At 34.4% G+C, this 17,105-nt stretch overlaps 1 protein-coding gene across 3 annotated transcripts in view; it reads left to right on the top strand.

Annotated features, from left to right (window-relative positions):
- The window catches only part of CEP83 (centrosomal protein 83), a 164,879-nt gene that overhangs the window by 116,865 nt on the left and 30,909 nt on the right, over positions 1-17,105 (top strand). For all 3 annotated transcript variants that reach the window (XM_059402350.1, XM_059402347.1, XM_059402348.1), the window contains exons 7-10: positions 1,862-1,993; positions 8,371-8,485; positions 10,015-10,159; positions 10,273-10,422. In XM_059402350.1, coding sequence (XP_059258333.1) covers positions 1,862-1,993; positions 8,371-8,485; positions 10,015-10,159; positions 10,273-10,422 — 542 coding nt within the window. The remainder of the gene's footprint in view (positions 1-1,861; positions 1,994-8,370; positions 8,486-10,014; positions 10,160-10,272; positions 10,423-17,105) is intronic.

The following is a 17,105-nucleotide window of genomic DNA, read 5'->3' on the forward strand; positions in this document are numbered from 1 at the left end:
GAGGCTCTGCTTTTCGGCAGCTAAGACGAGTTCAGGGAAGAACCTTTTCCTGTGTCTATTGATTATTAAATGCCTTCAGTTCAAAATAATTTTTATGCCACTGTGGCATATTCTGCATCCCTTAACTATCTTGTTTAGGTGTGCTTACTTTTCATAGTTCTTAGTGTCTAAGATATAATGGATAATACCAGTTGAATTGTTTTGATTTATTTTGAGCAATCCAGAAAGAGAGCGAGAGAGCACGTGTGTGTGTTAGAATAGTTGTGAAATGATTAGAGTTGTAGAGAAATTAGTGGGCACCTAGCAAAATATTTATTTATTTATTTGCTGCCAACAAAGTGGGTACAGGGAGCACATTGATATGTTTTGAAGAGTAGAAGTCACCTTTTTATTTTTTGGATGAAGCCTCTGACAGTATTTGCTGGTTTCCTGAACTAAAGTTCTATCATTGGACCTTAGACATGAGGCAATTCAGAATGGTACTCTTATGTTGCTACCCTTCCATCCTTAATGTATTTATAGTGACAGAATAAGTGGGATGATTGCAATTGAATATAGCATATGATCCCAATGCAGAGCTTTCATTCAGGTCATTTAGAATGATGATTTTCAGGACAAGTTGAATGATTACAAAAGATGGGAGGTTCATTTGTGACATTTTCAAAAGAGCCTGTAGTTAATTTTATCATTTGTCAGATGAAATGAAAAGAAGCATTTCTTTCTTAGATTTTTCTGGCTGTCATTGTGCCCAAAGAGTATCATTTTATATGTGAGGAAAACAGTTTTTTCCTGAATTATTTGTTGAATATACTCTTGTCATATTTAAGATATGTAGGAAATGAGATCTTATAAAACTGTGAAGCTTATTCTTAAATTTCAAACGTTTTAATTTTAACTATTTTGAGTTGAAATTTATTTTAAAAAGCATTTAGTTTTCACTTTCTAATGAAAGAGTACTATGAGTGTTATCAACCAGAAATTTTCTTGACAATTTACAGATTTAAGAATCTTTATGATATGTTGGGTTCAAGAGCTGTGGAGCTTTTTGTTCATACTTCCAGAGTCTCCAGATTAGTTGAGGATTGTGAATTTTTAAATCTCGTGTTTTTATTTGTTAATCTACTTTGATTTTCAGATTTTTAGTTCTCACTACTACAAATGAACCCTTTCTTCTACTTTCTATTATGCTTTTATATTTCTGTTATGCATTGAAACCCCCCCAAAATGTTTGTTTGAATTGTGTCAACAATAAGAGTAAATCGGTATCAAGTGAGTACATTAGGTACTCTCTTTCATGAGAGAAGTATATGTTTTATTTTGTTGGTGGCTATCAATACGTCATTTCTCCAGAGACTGTTGTTGTATATTTCCTGGATCAAATATCTTTCATTTGAATTCTACCAACTACTTTGAGAAAACTCTTGTTGCTTTGGTGCATGTTAATATTATTGAGGTTTTGAATATTTTGGGGTAGTATGATTATACATATATTAAGTCAAGCAGAGAGAGTCAATTATCATAAGGTTTCACTTACTTGTGGAGCATAAGGAATAACATGGAGGACATGGGGAGATGGAGAAGAGAAGTGAGTTGGGGGAAATTGGAGGAGTCCATGAGACACTGTGGACCCTGAGAAACGAACTGGGGGTTTTGGAGGGAAGGGGGATGGAGGGTTGGGTGAGCCTGGTTGTGGGTATTAAGGAGGGCATGTATTGCATGGAGCACTGGGTGAGGTACATAAACAATGAATTTTGGAACACAGACAAACACACACACACAAATTTATTTTAAAAATAAATAGTGTTTCTTTTTATATAATTATAAAATTATGAATAAATTTAAAAATATTTTTTAATAAAAGGCTGAAAAACAGTCAGCTAAACTACAGGCTGAACGTTTGGAAAAAGAACTACAATCAAGCACTGAACAAAATACTGTTCTAATCAGTAAATTGCATAAAGCTGAGCGGGAAATAAATACGTTGACCAGTAAAGTAAGTCATTTTAATGTTTCTACTTCATTTTTTGGAATGCTTGATTCTGCATAAGGACAAATTTTATATTGAAATTGTTTACTTCTCTATATTGAAATCTTTTTTTATCCTATCATTCTGCCTTCCAAATACATGTAAAATCTGACTAATTTTTACTACTTTTCCTGTGACTACTCTTCTCCAAGCCATGTTTTCTCTAGGTTCAATTTTTACAGTAACCTCCTGACTCTCTACCTATTCAGAGCTCTGCATGAGCTGCCTCTGCAGTCTTTCTAGAGCCATCACAGTCCATTTTCCCTCCTGTCCACTTTGCTCCAGCCTTACTGGCTTTCTTCTCACTCTTACTTCTGTCCTAGGACCTTCGCACTTGCCTGCTGACATGGTCTTCCTTCAGATCCATGTAGTTTGCCTTCTTGCCTCTTTCAGACATCGCATTCTCAGAGAGGCCTTCCTTGTCTTCACTTTGTGAAATACCATCTTCCCTCTTCTGCCTCACTGTCTGTCTTTTTTACCAGCTTTATTTTTCTTCATAGCTCTTAACAGCATTTGGTATATTTATATTTGTTTATTTTTTGTCTCTCCTTTTCTCTCCCACCCCATTTTCCTTTAATCAAATATAAGCTTGTATCTCCATCTCCTGGAACAGGCACTCTATAAATACTTGTTAAATGAGTGAATTAATAATAGCAGCATGGTCTGCATTTATGTTATTTTTAGTTATTTTTTTAAAAAATATTTATTTATTAGAGTGTGTCAGAAAGACACAGACTGTGTCAGAACGAGAGGGCAAGGGGCAGAGGAAGAGAGAGAATCTCAAGTAGACTCCCCACTGAGCATTGAGCCTGACATGGGGCTTGAGCCCAGGACCCAAAGATCATGATCTGAGCTGAAGTCAAGAGCCATCCACTTAACCAACCCAGCCACCCAGGTGCTCTTATGTTATTTTTGAAAGAATATATATAATGGTTTGCATGTCTTTTATTTTTTTTAATTTTTATTTTTTTTAAAGATTTTATTTATTTATTTGACAGAGAGAGATCACAAGTAGGCAGAGAGGCAGGCAGAGAGAAGGAGGAAGCAGGCTCTCTGCTGAGCAGAGAGCCTGATGCGGGACTCAAGCCCAGGGCCCTGAGATCATGACCTGTGCCGAAGGCAGCGGCTTAACCCACTGAGCCACCCAGGCGCCCCTGCATGTCTTTTATATACTAGGTTTTCTCAGGAGCTTACAGTTTTTCCCCTCATATGCCTTATGTATAAAGAATCTGATAACCAGAAATAGGAGAGCAATGATGAAAATATTTTTTAGAAGACTGTAGTGAATAACAATATCATATCTTCTCTGGAGTTAAGACAGACTAGATTCAAATTCCATTTCTTTTTCTTACTAGCTGTATGACCTTGAGCAATTTACTTTCTCCTTGAAAATTTGTGTTTTTCTTTATAATGCAAGACTAATATATACCTTATAGATTATGGCAAAATTAAATGCAATATTATGCACAAAGCACTTTGCATAAGGTCTAGTAGATAATTACCCAAATATTATTAATAGCTATTATTAATGTTAGTACTTGGGGGCATCTTCAAGATCTTAGAAATAAGTGTGGTTTCTGAATCAGTGAAATCAATTATTTTTCATCAGAGCAGAGTTATGTAAAATTACCTTGAAAAACAAAAGAGGTCCCAGATCAGAAGGAACTTACTATAGCCTAGTAGAAGTGAACTTATCTAAAGGAGTAATGTAGTCGTCATAAATGACTTGGCCAAGAAATTACTTGAGAGAACTTAGGCAGTGTTCATAACAGAAGTGAGAGTTTTAGTAGAATCTATGAATTCTGTCCCATTGAAGAGATAATTCTTATTGTGGGAAGGAATTCATCAATCTGTTTTAAATGGTGGGCATGAAACTATCAATTCATTTCATTCCATTTGTTCTGATTATATGATCACCAAACAACTTTCTGTTACTTAATTTCCCATGTAATTTTGTCTACAGGGAGAGAATGCACACTGGTCCTTCAGACTTAGAGTGTTCTGTTTTCCATTATAGTTTTTTCTCACAGCTCTGATTTTATAAACCAGTCTTTATGAACTTTATTAATGTGAGTCCAGCCTTGAGAGTGGTGATTTCGGTGTCCAAAAGGCCATAAGCCATGATACTGCATGTATTAGATGCCACCCTTGGGAGATAGTCTACCCAGTTTTTTCCATGGCAAACACATACTCTTATGTTTGTAGATTCTGTCTCTAGTGACGTTTACAATTCTTGTTTGAGTTTTTTACTTTACAGTTTACGAAGTGGTTTTGTAGCCAGTGTATTTAATTCATTAGACATAGCTGATGCTAGAAAGAATATGTGAAAATTAGGCAAGAAGATTTTTAATTGTTGAAATAGTTTAATTTAGGTGTTTTCTAGGCTAGCTTTTATGTTGAGACTAAAATGTATTTAGAAATTAAAAACTGTCATTTTGGAGGGGGTAGTGAAGTACAATAGAAAAGTTCATGGACTTTGAATCAGATAAATCTGTCTTTTGATCCTGACTCATTTATCTCACTCATTACCTGTGTGACTTCTAATTCGCTTAACTTTTAAGTGGGAACAATGCCTTTTTCTGTCAGGATTTTTCTAAGATTAAAGATGGTATTGAATGCAGTAGATAGTAGCCTATGATGAACATAATAGCAACAGTTTTACACTAGTGATATCCTTAAAGGAGAAAAAGATATACATGAAGAACATGGAACTTTAAGCCTATGACAAATTCCATTCCTCATTATATAAATCTGTAGAACTGTAAGCAAGTTTCCTCATAGATGAAATGAAACATCATTCTGGCTCATCCCTAGGAACTCATCCAGCCTACTAAGATTGTAAAATAAATTAATAATTTAATTGCTTCCTGATTAACCTAAGTAGATTTTTTTATACATCCAAATGTATACATATTGAGACAGAGTTCCTACAGTGGTAGAGTATACAAAGAAATGGAGTATACAAAGAAGTAAATTCAGGAAGTTCTGCCATGCCTTTTTTCCAATTCTGATATTGCTAAGAGTTTCCTAATTTTAAGGGCACACTTGTGTTTTTTGCATATAAATGGCATATTAAAAACCACCCTTCAGCTTTAGACAAACCAAGTTTTCATTTGGAATCATGCATGTAAAAAGATTTCATTGGAAGGATAAATTTTAAAATGATATTTCAAACATGATTGTCACAGTTTTCTTTGCAACTTGAGATTTTCATCAATATTTTGCAACTCTAGCAAATGGTTGTTTGCAATGCAAAGGAGCACCTGGGGTGTATTTGTCTAAGTTATTCAAATTTTGTAAATGTTTGTCAGGTTTTGAACAGAATTATGTCAGTGTGATTCAGTGTCTTGTATTAAAAAGTATTGCTAATGGTGGCCTGAAAATGGCAACCTTGAAGGTATTTTACATTCAATGAGATAAATTCTGGTTTCCTCAGGAAGTGTTTGATCTTTAAAACTCCAATAAAATATGCAGTTTAAGGAAATCATCCCACATAGTTATCCTTATTAGCTACATTAATGAGGTCATACCATCCTTCAGACCTTTGAAAAAAGATCAGAGTTTAAGTACTATCTCTTTGGAATTTGTGTCAAGAGCTTCTTGAATAATACAGTTTTCCATCTCTATCTTTCTTGCTTACATATGTTTTCTTGCATGTCTGTGTATATGTGTATGTGTAATTTTAACAAATTCTGAACCCTTGTAAAATGCCTAATACTGCCATTTTTTTATGGTTCTTAAAGTTAGTAGTACTGGTAGTACTTTCTGGATACTGAGCTTCTGTTACATCAAAAGCATAAAGCAAATTGGCAGCATGAAGGCTCAAATGGAAAATGTATTGTGAGAAAAAACAAGAGAGACAGGATATCTTGGCCCCAGGGGAGCTTCAGAAGACTCTGTATCTCTTGAAATTATATGTAACATTGTAACCTTATACATTTTGTTTAGGAAATGATCTCTAGTTTTCCTAGGAATTTTGAGGCCTGATCACAAGAAAGGTAAAGAAACAGGGATCTAGGGTCAGAAAGAAATGTTTATTGTGACTAGTTGGGATTTGATTCAGATTACTTATAGGAAGTGCTACTGTTTGTCATAGCTCAGTAATACAATTCATGTAAGTTTTTCATTTTTAATCCTTTTAATATATTTTTAAGAAGTTAAAAATTACTATAAGTGCATTCATTATTTCAGGATTATAGAAACATGGCACTAAAGGAAAACTGAAACTCCTATAGATCCATAGATAAGTAAACTCAAATGCAGCAAGGACAAATACTTTGAGTGTATACCACTAGTTTAATAATAAAAGTAGGCCTGAAGTCAGACTTCACTTGTTTGACTTCCTGTCTACTGTTCTTTCAGTTTCAGTAATTACAATTTAGTAGAACAATATTTTCTCAGAAGAAATAGGTTTTTATATATTTCATAGTTCTTGTTGAAATGAATGAAATTTTTGCAAAATAAGATGGCTAAAGTTTTCCACCTCATATTTAGAGAGGCTACAGTGTGGCTTATTAATTAACTGCTATGTTATTCTTAACCTTTTACAGCTAGTATATAATAGCAGGTTATAATTTCATTTGTTATAGAAATTGGATTTTCATTATAGTTATATTTCTTCAAAATTTTAAGACATTTATAGTTTTAATTCTGTCTGTCCATGAAATTAAAATGTAGTAGAGCCCAATCCACAGAAAGTTTAAGTTGTTAAAATAAATAAAATTTCTTAGCTGCTTTCATGTAGTTGAAAATTGTTCTGTGAGACTTATTTTCAGTAATGTTTAAAATTGCAAGCCTGGTGTCAGCACAATGTATTCATTTTATGTAGTGTCATTAAAAAATCTGTAAGTTTATTTGGAAGCAAAACATGCATCTTAAATGTGGTTAGCAGTACAAAGGCAGCACAGTACTTGCTTTTCTATTTTTCTTTAAGTGAGAATGTTGACCAAACCATTCCTTACAGTGTTCTTAAGACCTTTCATAGATGGAATCTCCTTTGGTAAAACACTTCTATTTCTCATCCTTACCCTCTTTGGCTCTAGAAGCTTTTTCTCATTTGTTTCTAACTCCCATCTTCAGTTTTATAGATTTCTGTTGCACTGAAGTATATGATCCTCTACCCTCCTGTTCCCACCATCTGACATATTTGATTTGTATATATGTGTGGTTTTCTCTTCTAATTTCACAGTTTTATGCATTAGTGTGTCAGAGTACAGATTTATCAAATTTTTATATCTGTATTGGTTAAATCCTCGTTATAGGATTAACTCTAGGACTAACTTTAGAAGTACCTTATGAAAGGGAAAGGATATAAAATAGTAGAGGGCAGTGCAGATAGCTGGAAGGATGAAGCTTTCTTGTTTGCTTCTGTAACCCCAGCTCCTAAAACTGTACTGGGGCACATAATAGGTACTCAGTAAATATTTATCCAATGAATGAATACTACTCATGAACTAAAATCATTCCGTTTTCAGAAGGGTTGTCTCAGAGAAATCTAAAAATGGTATGTGATTAGTTAATCATATGGAAGATACTGACAATTATTTCTCTTCACTCAGGGCTTTTCAGAGAATTAGATTTGGGCAGTAAAAGTTTAAATTAGATTTATATGTTTTGTACTCATTCTTCCCACTGCCACCACATCCACACATACACATACACACACACACGCACACCAAATTCAGCTGATTCTTCCTTCTTGCCCACTTTGTCAATCCTTTGCCTTCTAATTGGCATCTTTACTTTCATTTTCTCAATCTTAATTTGCAATTAGAGTTAATTTTCTGAAACAAAGTTGACTGTGTCACCTTCAGTAGCTAACAGGCTACGCGGCCCTTTTGTGCAGCAGATAATGTTTATTCCCCGCCACTTCACAGATTGATTGCATGCCTTCCTCTGCGTGAACGCATAGCTCGTTGCTTTCTTGCAAGGATACTGTTGTGACATTATACCTTTATAACATTTTATGTGCTGTTCCTTCTACCTAGAATGCCTTCTTGGCACCAGCACTTTTATTAAAAGGAGGTTTTTGGTTTTTTTCTTTGAAGATGAGCCGGTCATTGACTATTGGATTTTAGGTACTTTTAGGTAAGCCTTTTAAGGCAAGATTAAGCCAGGTGACCCCAGCCTGATGTTTGTAAAGAAATAATTCGATTCTGTTAGGAAATTCTGTTTTCTTGGTACCAGATACTGTTCAAAGCCCTGAAGCACCTTCCCTCTTGGAAGGTGCTTATACTGTGTACTCTGCTTTCCAAAACATTTTCTCATTTCTGCTGATGTTTTTGGGTAAGCAGCTAATGGCAAGAAAATGACCTATAGTAATTTCAATTTCTAATTATCAACAGGTAAAAGAACTTAAACATTCAAACAAACTAGAAATAACAGACATCAAACTGGAGGCAGCAAGAGCTAAGAGTGAGCTAGAAAGAGAAAGAAATAAGATTCAAAGTGAACTGGATGGTAATATATAATTTCCCATGCTTTTTACTATTCTTTTTGCATAGAAACAAATTATTAATATAGATCAAACTAAATTTTTATTTTTGAGCCTAACTGAATTTTAATCTTAGAGCACATATGGATTGTTTTTTATTTATGTTGAATGTTCATTTTGCGTTGTATCTCTTAAAAAAATCAGTCTTATGTTTATACAGTTATTTGATTAACACATTTTTAATTAAGTGAAACTTTCCAAATGGGATTCCATACTTTCTGGGTTTATAGTTGTGAATCTGTTTAGATCATGTGATTATTAGTCCCAGACCATTTTAGTGATGTGAGACCATTTTAAGAACGTAAGGAAGAGGGACATCTGGGTGGCTTCTCCTTCTGCCTGTCGCCTGCCCTGCTTGTGCTCTCTCTCTCTATTCCTGACAAAATCTTAAAAAAAAAAAATAACATAAGGAAGATAGGTAGATCGTAGGCCCAATTTTTGTTTTTACGTAGACACTAGGCTAGTTACTGAGCCTCATTTGTTTTTAAAGGGTGTTTAAATCAGCTGTTTTTGACCTATAACTGTTCTCAAGTTGGTCTAAAATTTAGCTGAACTGGTCTCTGTGGTTTTAGGCAGAGCTTATGATGAATTAGTGTTTGTATCATTAATCTCTACTTGATGTTGATTCATGAATTTCTATAGAATTTAGGGAGTAATTTTTCAAGGGATGTAAAGTGTTTGTGATCTAGTTTTGCATTCTTTTAAAATTTTGTGTTACATATGAATTTGTCTTAGTTATTCCATCTGCAAAATACTTGACATATCAATGTAAGGAAAATTTGTGAATTCGTTGGATAAACTTGAAAGTTTCGAATTTCTATTTCTTTTTTTTTTTTTTTTTTAAGATTTTATTTATTTGAGATAGAGAGTGAGAACAAAAGCATGAGCTGGGAGGCAGAGAGAGAGGGAGAAGCAGACTCCCCATTGAGCAGAGAACCTGATGTGGAGCTTGATCCTAGGACCCTGGGATCATGACCTGAGCCAAAGGCACCTGCCTGACTTAACTGACTGAGCCACTCAGGTGCCCTTCCAATTTTTATTTCTATTGGTAATCCAACAGTTCTGTTAGAATGATAGGTTTTGAAGGGTTCCATGATTTTATTCACTCTACTTTCAACCAGCTTTATGATGATGCTGTCTCTGGGGCTAAGATTACAAAACCCTTTTAGAAGTGGAGTAAATATTTATATCTCTTTGGATATCACCTAGGTTGATGCCCCCAGTTCTCAAGAGTCAAGCGAGTAAATATATCTAGTCTTTTATTAAAGTGTTTATATATGTATGCTAAATAAAATGACAGAATAGTTAACTGAGTTTTAGTCTATTTCATTCTTAAAAGGCTTACTAATAACGTAAAGATCTTTGAGAATACATATCCAGACTTAAATTTCTGCGGTCTTTTAGTTGTCTTACCAGCTGATGGATGCTTGCTGTTATGATTTTTCAGCTTGATAACTTTGAATACAGCATATCTTTTTCCTTAAAAAAATATTAGGATTACAGTCAGACAATGAAATTCTCAAGTCAGCTGTCGAACACCACAAAGCTCTCCTAGTAGAAAAGGATCGTGAATTAATACGTAAAGTACAAGCTGCCAAGGAAGAAGGTTATCAAAAACTTGTGGTATTACAAGATGAAAAGTAAGTACTTAATTACCTTATTTTGTGTTCAGTCTCCTTGCAAATGAAAACATTTTGCTGTCATAGCATCCTCATTGTAGTTTTTGTAACATAATTATCATCTGTTGTTTTAGGATAGAACTTGAGAACAGATTAGCGGATTTAGAGAAAATGAAAGTGGAACATGATGTCTGGAGGCAATCTGAAAAGGATCAGTGTGAAGAGAAATTGCGGGCTTCACAGATGGCAGAAGAGTCGGCCAGAAGGGAACTTCAGAGTATTAGGTTATCTATGCATATATATATTTTAAACTTCATTTTGGAATGAATGATCTTAGAGCTATCAAAACATTATAAAAGTCATACACAGAATTCCTACCTGACCTTCACTGAGATCGCTAAAGATTGACATCCTATATAGCCATATTACAATAATCAAAGCTAAGATACTAACATTAATATAATCAGGAAATAAATAGTACTGTATCAAACCTATAGATTTTACTCAAATTTTACCAGTTGTCCTACTGATATCCTTCTTCTGGTCCAAGATCCAGTCCAGAATCATACATTGCCTTTACTTGAAAATTGCTAACCAGTTATTTTAGAGATTATCCCTCAATTTGAGTTTGTCTTAAATTCTTTATGATTAAATTCAGGTTATATATTTCTAGCAAAAATAACATCAAAATCAAAGTCATGTTTCTTCAGTGCATTATATTAGGAGGTGTATTACTTGTTCCCTTACTAGTGATGTTCACTTTGGTTAAGGTGATGTTGGCCAGATTTTTCCAGTATAAAATGACTGTTTTTTTCTCTTTGTAATATATAATTACCTTATGGGTAAATACTTTGAGACTATGTAAATATTTTTTGTCATACTTTGTCATCATACATTTTTCCACTAATCTTAACACCCAGTGACCAAATCTGAGACAGTTTGAACAAAGAAATAAGTTATAATATAATGTTATAATCCATAGGATAAAATAAAAATCTATGTGTCTAGATGACATAATGTATAATATTTAGAAGAAAAGCTCTTTTCAGGAGAATTCCAACTAACAAACATGGAGAAAATGACAGAAATAGGAAAAGATCATTTGGCAAACACTATAGTAGAAATGATAGGCATGATGTCACAAATTTTCAAAGGTTTTCATCATCTCTGCAGACAGTCATAATTTTTCCTCTCTTGCACTATTAATATTGTGTGTTAATGGATTTCTTAATCTTGAACCAACCTCCATTTCTGGAGTAATTATCTGTTTATTCTATAGAAAACAATCTGTTAAAGCTCTCTGTCTCTATTGTGGGATCAATTTTGATGATCTGTGTTTTCATAAGAAATTACTTCATCTTGGTTTTCAAATTTGTCTGCATAGAGGTCTGCAGAATAGTTTTTATTTTTCAATTTGTTCTGTTTTAATGAATGCTTACTTTCCCTAGGTTATTTCTTATTTATATATGTGCTTGCTTCCTCTATTTGTTAATCTAGTCGGCTAGTGCTTTGTTGATTTTATTCTTCTTATTGTGATAAAATATACATAACAAAATTCACTGTTTTAATCATTTTAAGCATATAGTTCCATATTTTTTTAAACTAGGAATTAGATTTATGGAGTCAACTGTTTTTCTATTTCCTACCTCATTAATTTCTACTTTCTTCTTCTTTCTGTGTTGTTCTGCCACTAAGAAGTTTTTATAGTTTTATTAGTGTTTAATGTACATAAAATAAAATTCACCCATTTAAATAATGTGCAGCGTGATGCCTTTTGGTATTTGTATAAAGTTTTGTAATCATTACCACCATAGTAAAAGCAAAGAACAGTTCTGTTACCCTAAAATTTTCCCTGTGTCTCTTTGCACTTGACCTTTCCTCTGATCCCCAGCCTTTATCCATGTTGTTGCATATATCAGTCTTTTTCATTCCTTTCTGTTACTGATTAAGATTCCATTGAATGGATGTAACATGATTTGTTTATTCATTTTCCTTTTGATGGGCAGATATTTGGGTTGTTATTAGTTTGGGGCTTTTATGATTAATGTTACTATGAACATTCATGTAGAAGTCTTTGGGCATACAATTTTATTTCCCTTGGTTAAATATCTAGGAATGACATTGCTGAGTGATGACATATAGCAGTACTGTTCTGTAACATATATAGCAAAACTGTTTTACAGAGTGATCATGCTGTTTTTCATTCCCATAGCAACGTATGAGAGTTCCCCTATGACAGTTCCATTTGATTCACACATCTTAACTGACACTTGTTATTGTCAGTCTTTTTAACCTAACTCTAGCGGATGTGTAGTAATGTATCATTGTGGTCTTAATTTGATTTTCCCCAATGACTAATGATGTTTAGATTCTTGTAATATGGATTTTTGAAGTATTCATCCACATATTTTGCCCATATTTAAAATTAGGATGTTATTTTCATATTGAGTTGTAACAGCGCTTTGTTTTGCATACAAGCCCTTTGTGAGATACATATTTGACAGGTATGTTCTAAGTCTGTGGATTGCTTTGTTTATTTTAATTGTGTCTATTGAAAGCAAAATTTATTTTGACAAAGTCAATTTTATAATTTCTTTTTCTTTTCTAGTTTGTGTTTTTTTTTTTTAATTTTTTGAAAGCTTTGCCTGATCTTGTGTCACAAAAATTACTATTTTGTTTTCTTCTAAAAGATTAGTATTTTGTTTCTTACATTTGGGTTATATGATCCAGTTCATGTTAATTTCTGTGTAGTGTGAGGTGATGGTAGACAATCATTTTTTATTTCCACATAGGTATCCAGTTGTTCCAGCATCATTTGTTAAAGCAGTCTTTTCCTCCATTGAATTGTTTTGGTTCCTTTGTTAAAAATCAGTTGTCCATTTAAGTGTGTGTATTTCTGGACTCCGTCCCATTGTATTGATCCATTTGTCCGTCTTCATATGAATATCACACTGTCTTGACCACAGCGGCTTTATAGTAAGTTTGATGCAGGTAGTGCAAGTCCTCCACCTTGTTCTTTCTTTCTTTCTTTTTCTTTTTTTTTTTTAAGATTTTATTTATTTGAGAGAGAGAGCGAGCATGAAAGGGGCGAGGGGCAGAGGGAGAAGCCAGCTCCCTGATGAGCAGAGGGCCCAATGCGGGACTTGATCCTGGGACTCCAGGATCATGACCTGAGCTGAAGGCAGTTGCTTAACCAACTGAGCCACCCAGGTGCCCCACCTTGTTCTTTCTTGAAAGATTGTTTTGGCTCTTCTAAGTCCTTTGCCTTTCCACATAAATTTTAAAATCAGCCTATCACCTTTTCCCAAAAAGGCTTGTTAAGGTTTTGATTGGAATTATAATGAATCTGTAGCTCAGTTTGAGAGGAGTTGTCATCTCAACAGTACTGAGCCTATCCAATCCATGAATATGGCATGTCTCTTCTTTAATCAGATCATCTTTAATTTCTATCATCAGAATTTTATAGTTTTCATTGAATATGTCATGCATATCTTAATGTTACATTTTATTCCTCAGCATTTTTATGTGATTATAAATGGGAGCAGTTTTTTTAAAATTTCACTTTCTGGGGCACGTGGATGGCCGGTGGGTTAAGCCTATACCTTCGGCTCAGATCATGGTCTCAGGGTCCTGGGTTCGAGCCCCACATTGGCTCTCTGCTCAGTGGGGAGCCTGCTTACCCCCCCGCCTGCCCCCGTCTCTGCCTGCCTCTCTGCCTCCTTGTGATCTCTGTCAAGTGGATAAATAAAATCTTAAAAATAAAAAAAATTCACTTTCTGTTTATTGCTGGCATGTGGAAATATAGTCAGTGGACTTTTATGTAAGGATCTTGAGTCCTGTGACCTTACTAAACTCATGTATTTTCTACTAGCTGCTTTGTAGATTTTGAGTTTTCTAAGATCATGTTAATATACTTTATGCTTTCTTTTAATTTGTTTTTTTGTTTTATTTTGAGTTGGGAATTTACTCAACAAGTATTCTTCATTTTTGTTAGTAAAGTTTCTAGTATGAGATTTTTCTTATCCCTGTTTTAGGTATATTAAGTATATTCTCTAAGGTTTTAATTATTATCTTTTAGGACTTGTAATTTGAGTTTACATTTTCCTTTTCACCCAAGAATTAATAGAAGTATTAATAGAAGGTGTAGTTGTTTAATAAGAGAAGAAACTAATAGTTAGTTAGGACTGTCAGAATAAAGTACCACCATCAAGAGGGTTTAGACAATAGAAATTTATTTTCTGATAGTTCTGGACATTAGAAATTTGAGATCTCAAGGTATTGTCAGACTTGGTTTCTCCTGAGGCCTCTTTTCTTGTTGGCTTATAGATGGTTAATTTCTTGCTCTGTCCCACACTGCCTTTCCTTTGTGTGCCTGTGTCTAGTACCTTTCCGTCTTCTTATGAGGGTACTGGTCATATGGGTTAGGATTCATCGAGATAGCTTTATTTAACCTTAGTTACCTCTTTAAAGGTCCTCTCTCCAAATGCAATCACATTCTAAAATACTCCTGTTGAGACATCAACATACAAATTTGGGGGAGACACAGGTCAGTTTGTAGCAGAAGGTTTTTTAATTTCCAGCTGGGAGGCTTTTTTAAATTTATAGTTTTATTGCATTATAATTGGAGAATATTGTTTCTATTAGTTCTAATTTATGGAATGCATTGATTTTGTGTGTGTGTGTGTGTGACATAATATATTAGGGCCAGGTCTAGGATTAAGCAAGTGAGACACCCAGGATAAAAAATTTTGTGTCAACACTGAACATGCTCTAAAGTGAGCTTTAAATTCCAGTATACTTAATGTACAGTGTTTTATCAATCTCATTACTTGGGAAAAATTAATTCAGGCAGAGATATATGTATTATTTACTCATGTCAGTTTTTATGAATGATTACTTTAAATGTTGACTGCTACAATTCTGGAGTCATAAATCTGTAGTGGATTTGGAGAGTCAATTTTGTCGTACTCTTCGCTTTTAGAGGAGTAATTTTCTTTTCTTTCACCATTCTACACAGGTGAAGCTTTTTTTGTTTATTTCTCCTTGACAATATCTAGAAAGGAGAGAGATAATTTCCCCCAGAAAAACCCCTACTTTAATGTTTTATCCTATTATGATTCCACAGTTTAGCCAGTTAGAATGTTTTCTGTAAGAATTTAAACCTAATTCTCCTGGTTTGGTTTCTGTTGACATTGTGATAGAGGTCAAGCAAACTGTTACTACTTGGAGACAATAACAAACATAGCCCTTAGGGCTTTTTGTTTGTTTGTTTTGCTATATAAAATAGCATTCATTTCTTCAGCTTTTCTTTAACAGAAATAATTTTCTTTTCCATTAGTCACTTTGATAATTTTTTTGATTTCTCTTCAGTTTCTCGAGATCATTTCTAATGTATAATTAACCCCAACTTATGTTAAAATGAGGACATAATAACTAACATAAAATATAGCAGAAAGAGTAATTTGCAAAATTTATATGACATTTTTGAAAAAAAGATTTTATTTATTTGACAGAACACAAGCATGGGGAGCGGCAAATAGAAGAAGAGGGAGAAGCAGGCTCCTCAAGGAGCAGGGAGCCTGATGTAGGGCTAGATCCCAGGACTCTGGGATCATGACCCAAGCTAAAGGCAGTCACTTAACCAACTGACGTGCCCAGGCGGCCCTGTACCACTTCTTTTTTTTAATGGTCTGCAATTGTGTTTTTCTCATGGCAGTTCTGATTTTCTAATTTATAAGTCTACCTACATAAACTAGATCTATTTTGGTCATTTATTAAAATAATCATGATTGTAAGCTTGTCTTATTTAGAATTTATAATAAGTCAGCAAGAGACTACCTGTAGAGAAAAAAGTCTTGCTTAAGGAGCTGAAAAGTCTCAGTCATATAAACCAGAAGTATCCATTTATTTACAAACAACAAATATCTGTGATAAGTAGGATTAATTACTGCTTTTGCAGATGCTTTAAATTATTAATTACATACTAGTATCCTGTCCTCACTGAAGTGGTTTGTTCTTAAATTACATTATTAAATAACAAAATTGTTACTCTTTTTTTTTTAAATTTTTTTAAATTTTTAATTAACATATAATGTATTATTAGCCCCCGGGGTACAGGTCTGTGAATCGCCAGGTTTATACACTTCACAGCACTCACCATAGCACATACCCTCCTCAATGTCCATAACCCCACCCCCCTCTCCGTCTCTCCCTCGCTCTCTCCCCACGGCAGCCCTCAGTTTGTTTTGTGAGATTAAGAGTCTCTTATGGTTTGTCTCCCTCCTGATCCCATCTTGTTTCATTTATTCTTTTCCTACCCCCCAAACCCCTCACGTTGCATCTCCCCTTCCTCATATCAGGGAGATCATATGATAGTTGTCTTTCTCCGACTGACTTATTTCGCTAAGCGTAATACCCTCTGGTTCCATCCACATTGTCGCAAATGGCAAGATTTCATTTCTTTTGATGGCCGCATAGTATTTCATTGTATATATATACCAAATTTTCTTTATTCATTCATCTGTTGATGGACATCTAGGTTCTTTCCATAGTTTGGCTATTGTGGACATTGCTGCTATAAACATCCGGGTGCACGTGCCCCTTTGGATCACTACATTTGTATCTTTAGGGTAGATACCCAGTAGTGTAATTGCTGGGTTGTAAGGTAGCTCTATTTTCAACTTTTTGAGGAACCTCCATGCTGTTTTCCAGAGTGGTTGTGCCAGCTTGCATTCCCACCAACAGTGTAGGAGGGTTCCCCTTTCTCTGCATCCTCACCAGCATCTGTCATTTCCTGACTTGTTAATTTTAGGCATTCTGACTGGTGTGAGGTGGTATCTCATTGTGGTTTTGATTTGTATTTCCCTGATGCCGAGTGATGTGGAGCATTTTTTCATGTGTCTGTTGGCCATGTGGATGTCTTCTTTGCAGAAATGTCTGTTCATATCCTCTGCCCACTCTTGATTGG

The sequence above is a fragment of the Mustela nigripes genome, chromosome 6 (genome assembly GCF_022355385.1).
Source record: "Mustela nigripes isolate SB6536 chromosome 6, MUSNIG.SB6536, whole genome shotgun sequence".
NCBI classification, from domain to species: Eukaryota; Metazoa; Chordata; class Mammalia; order Carnivora; family Mustelidae; genus Mustela; species Mustela nigripes.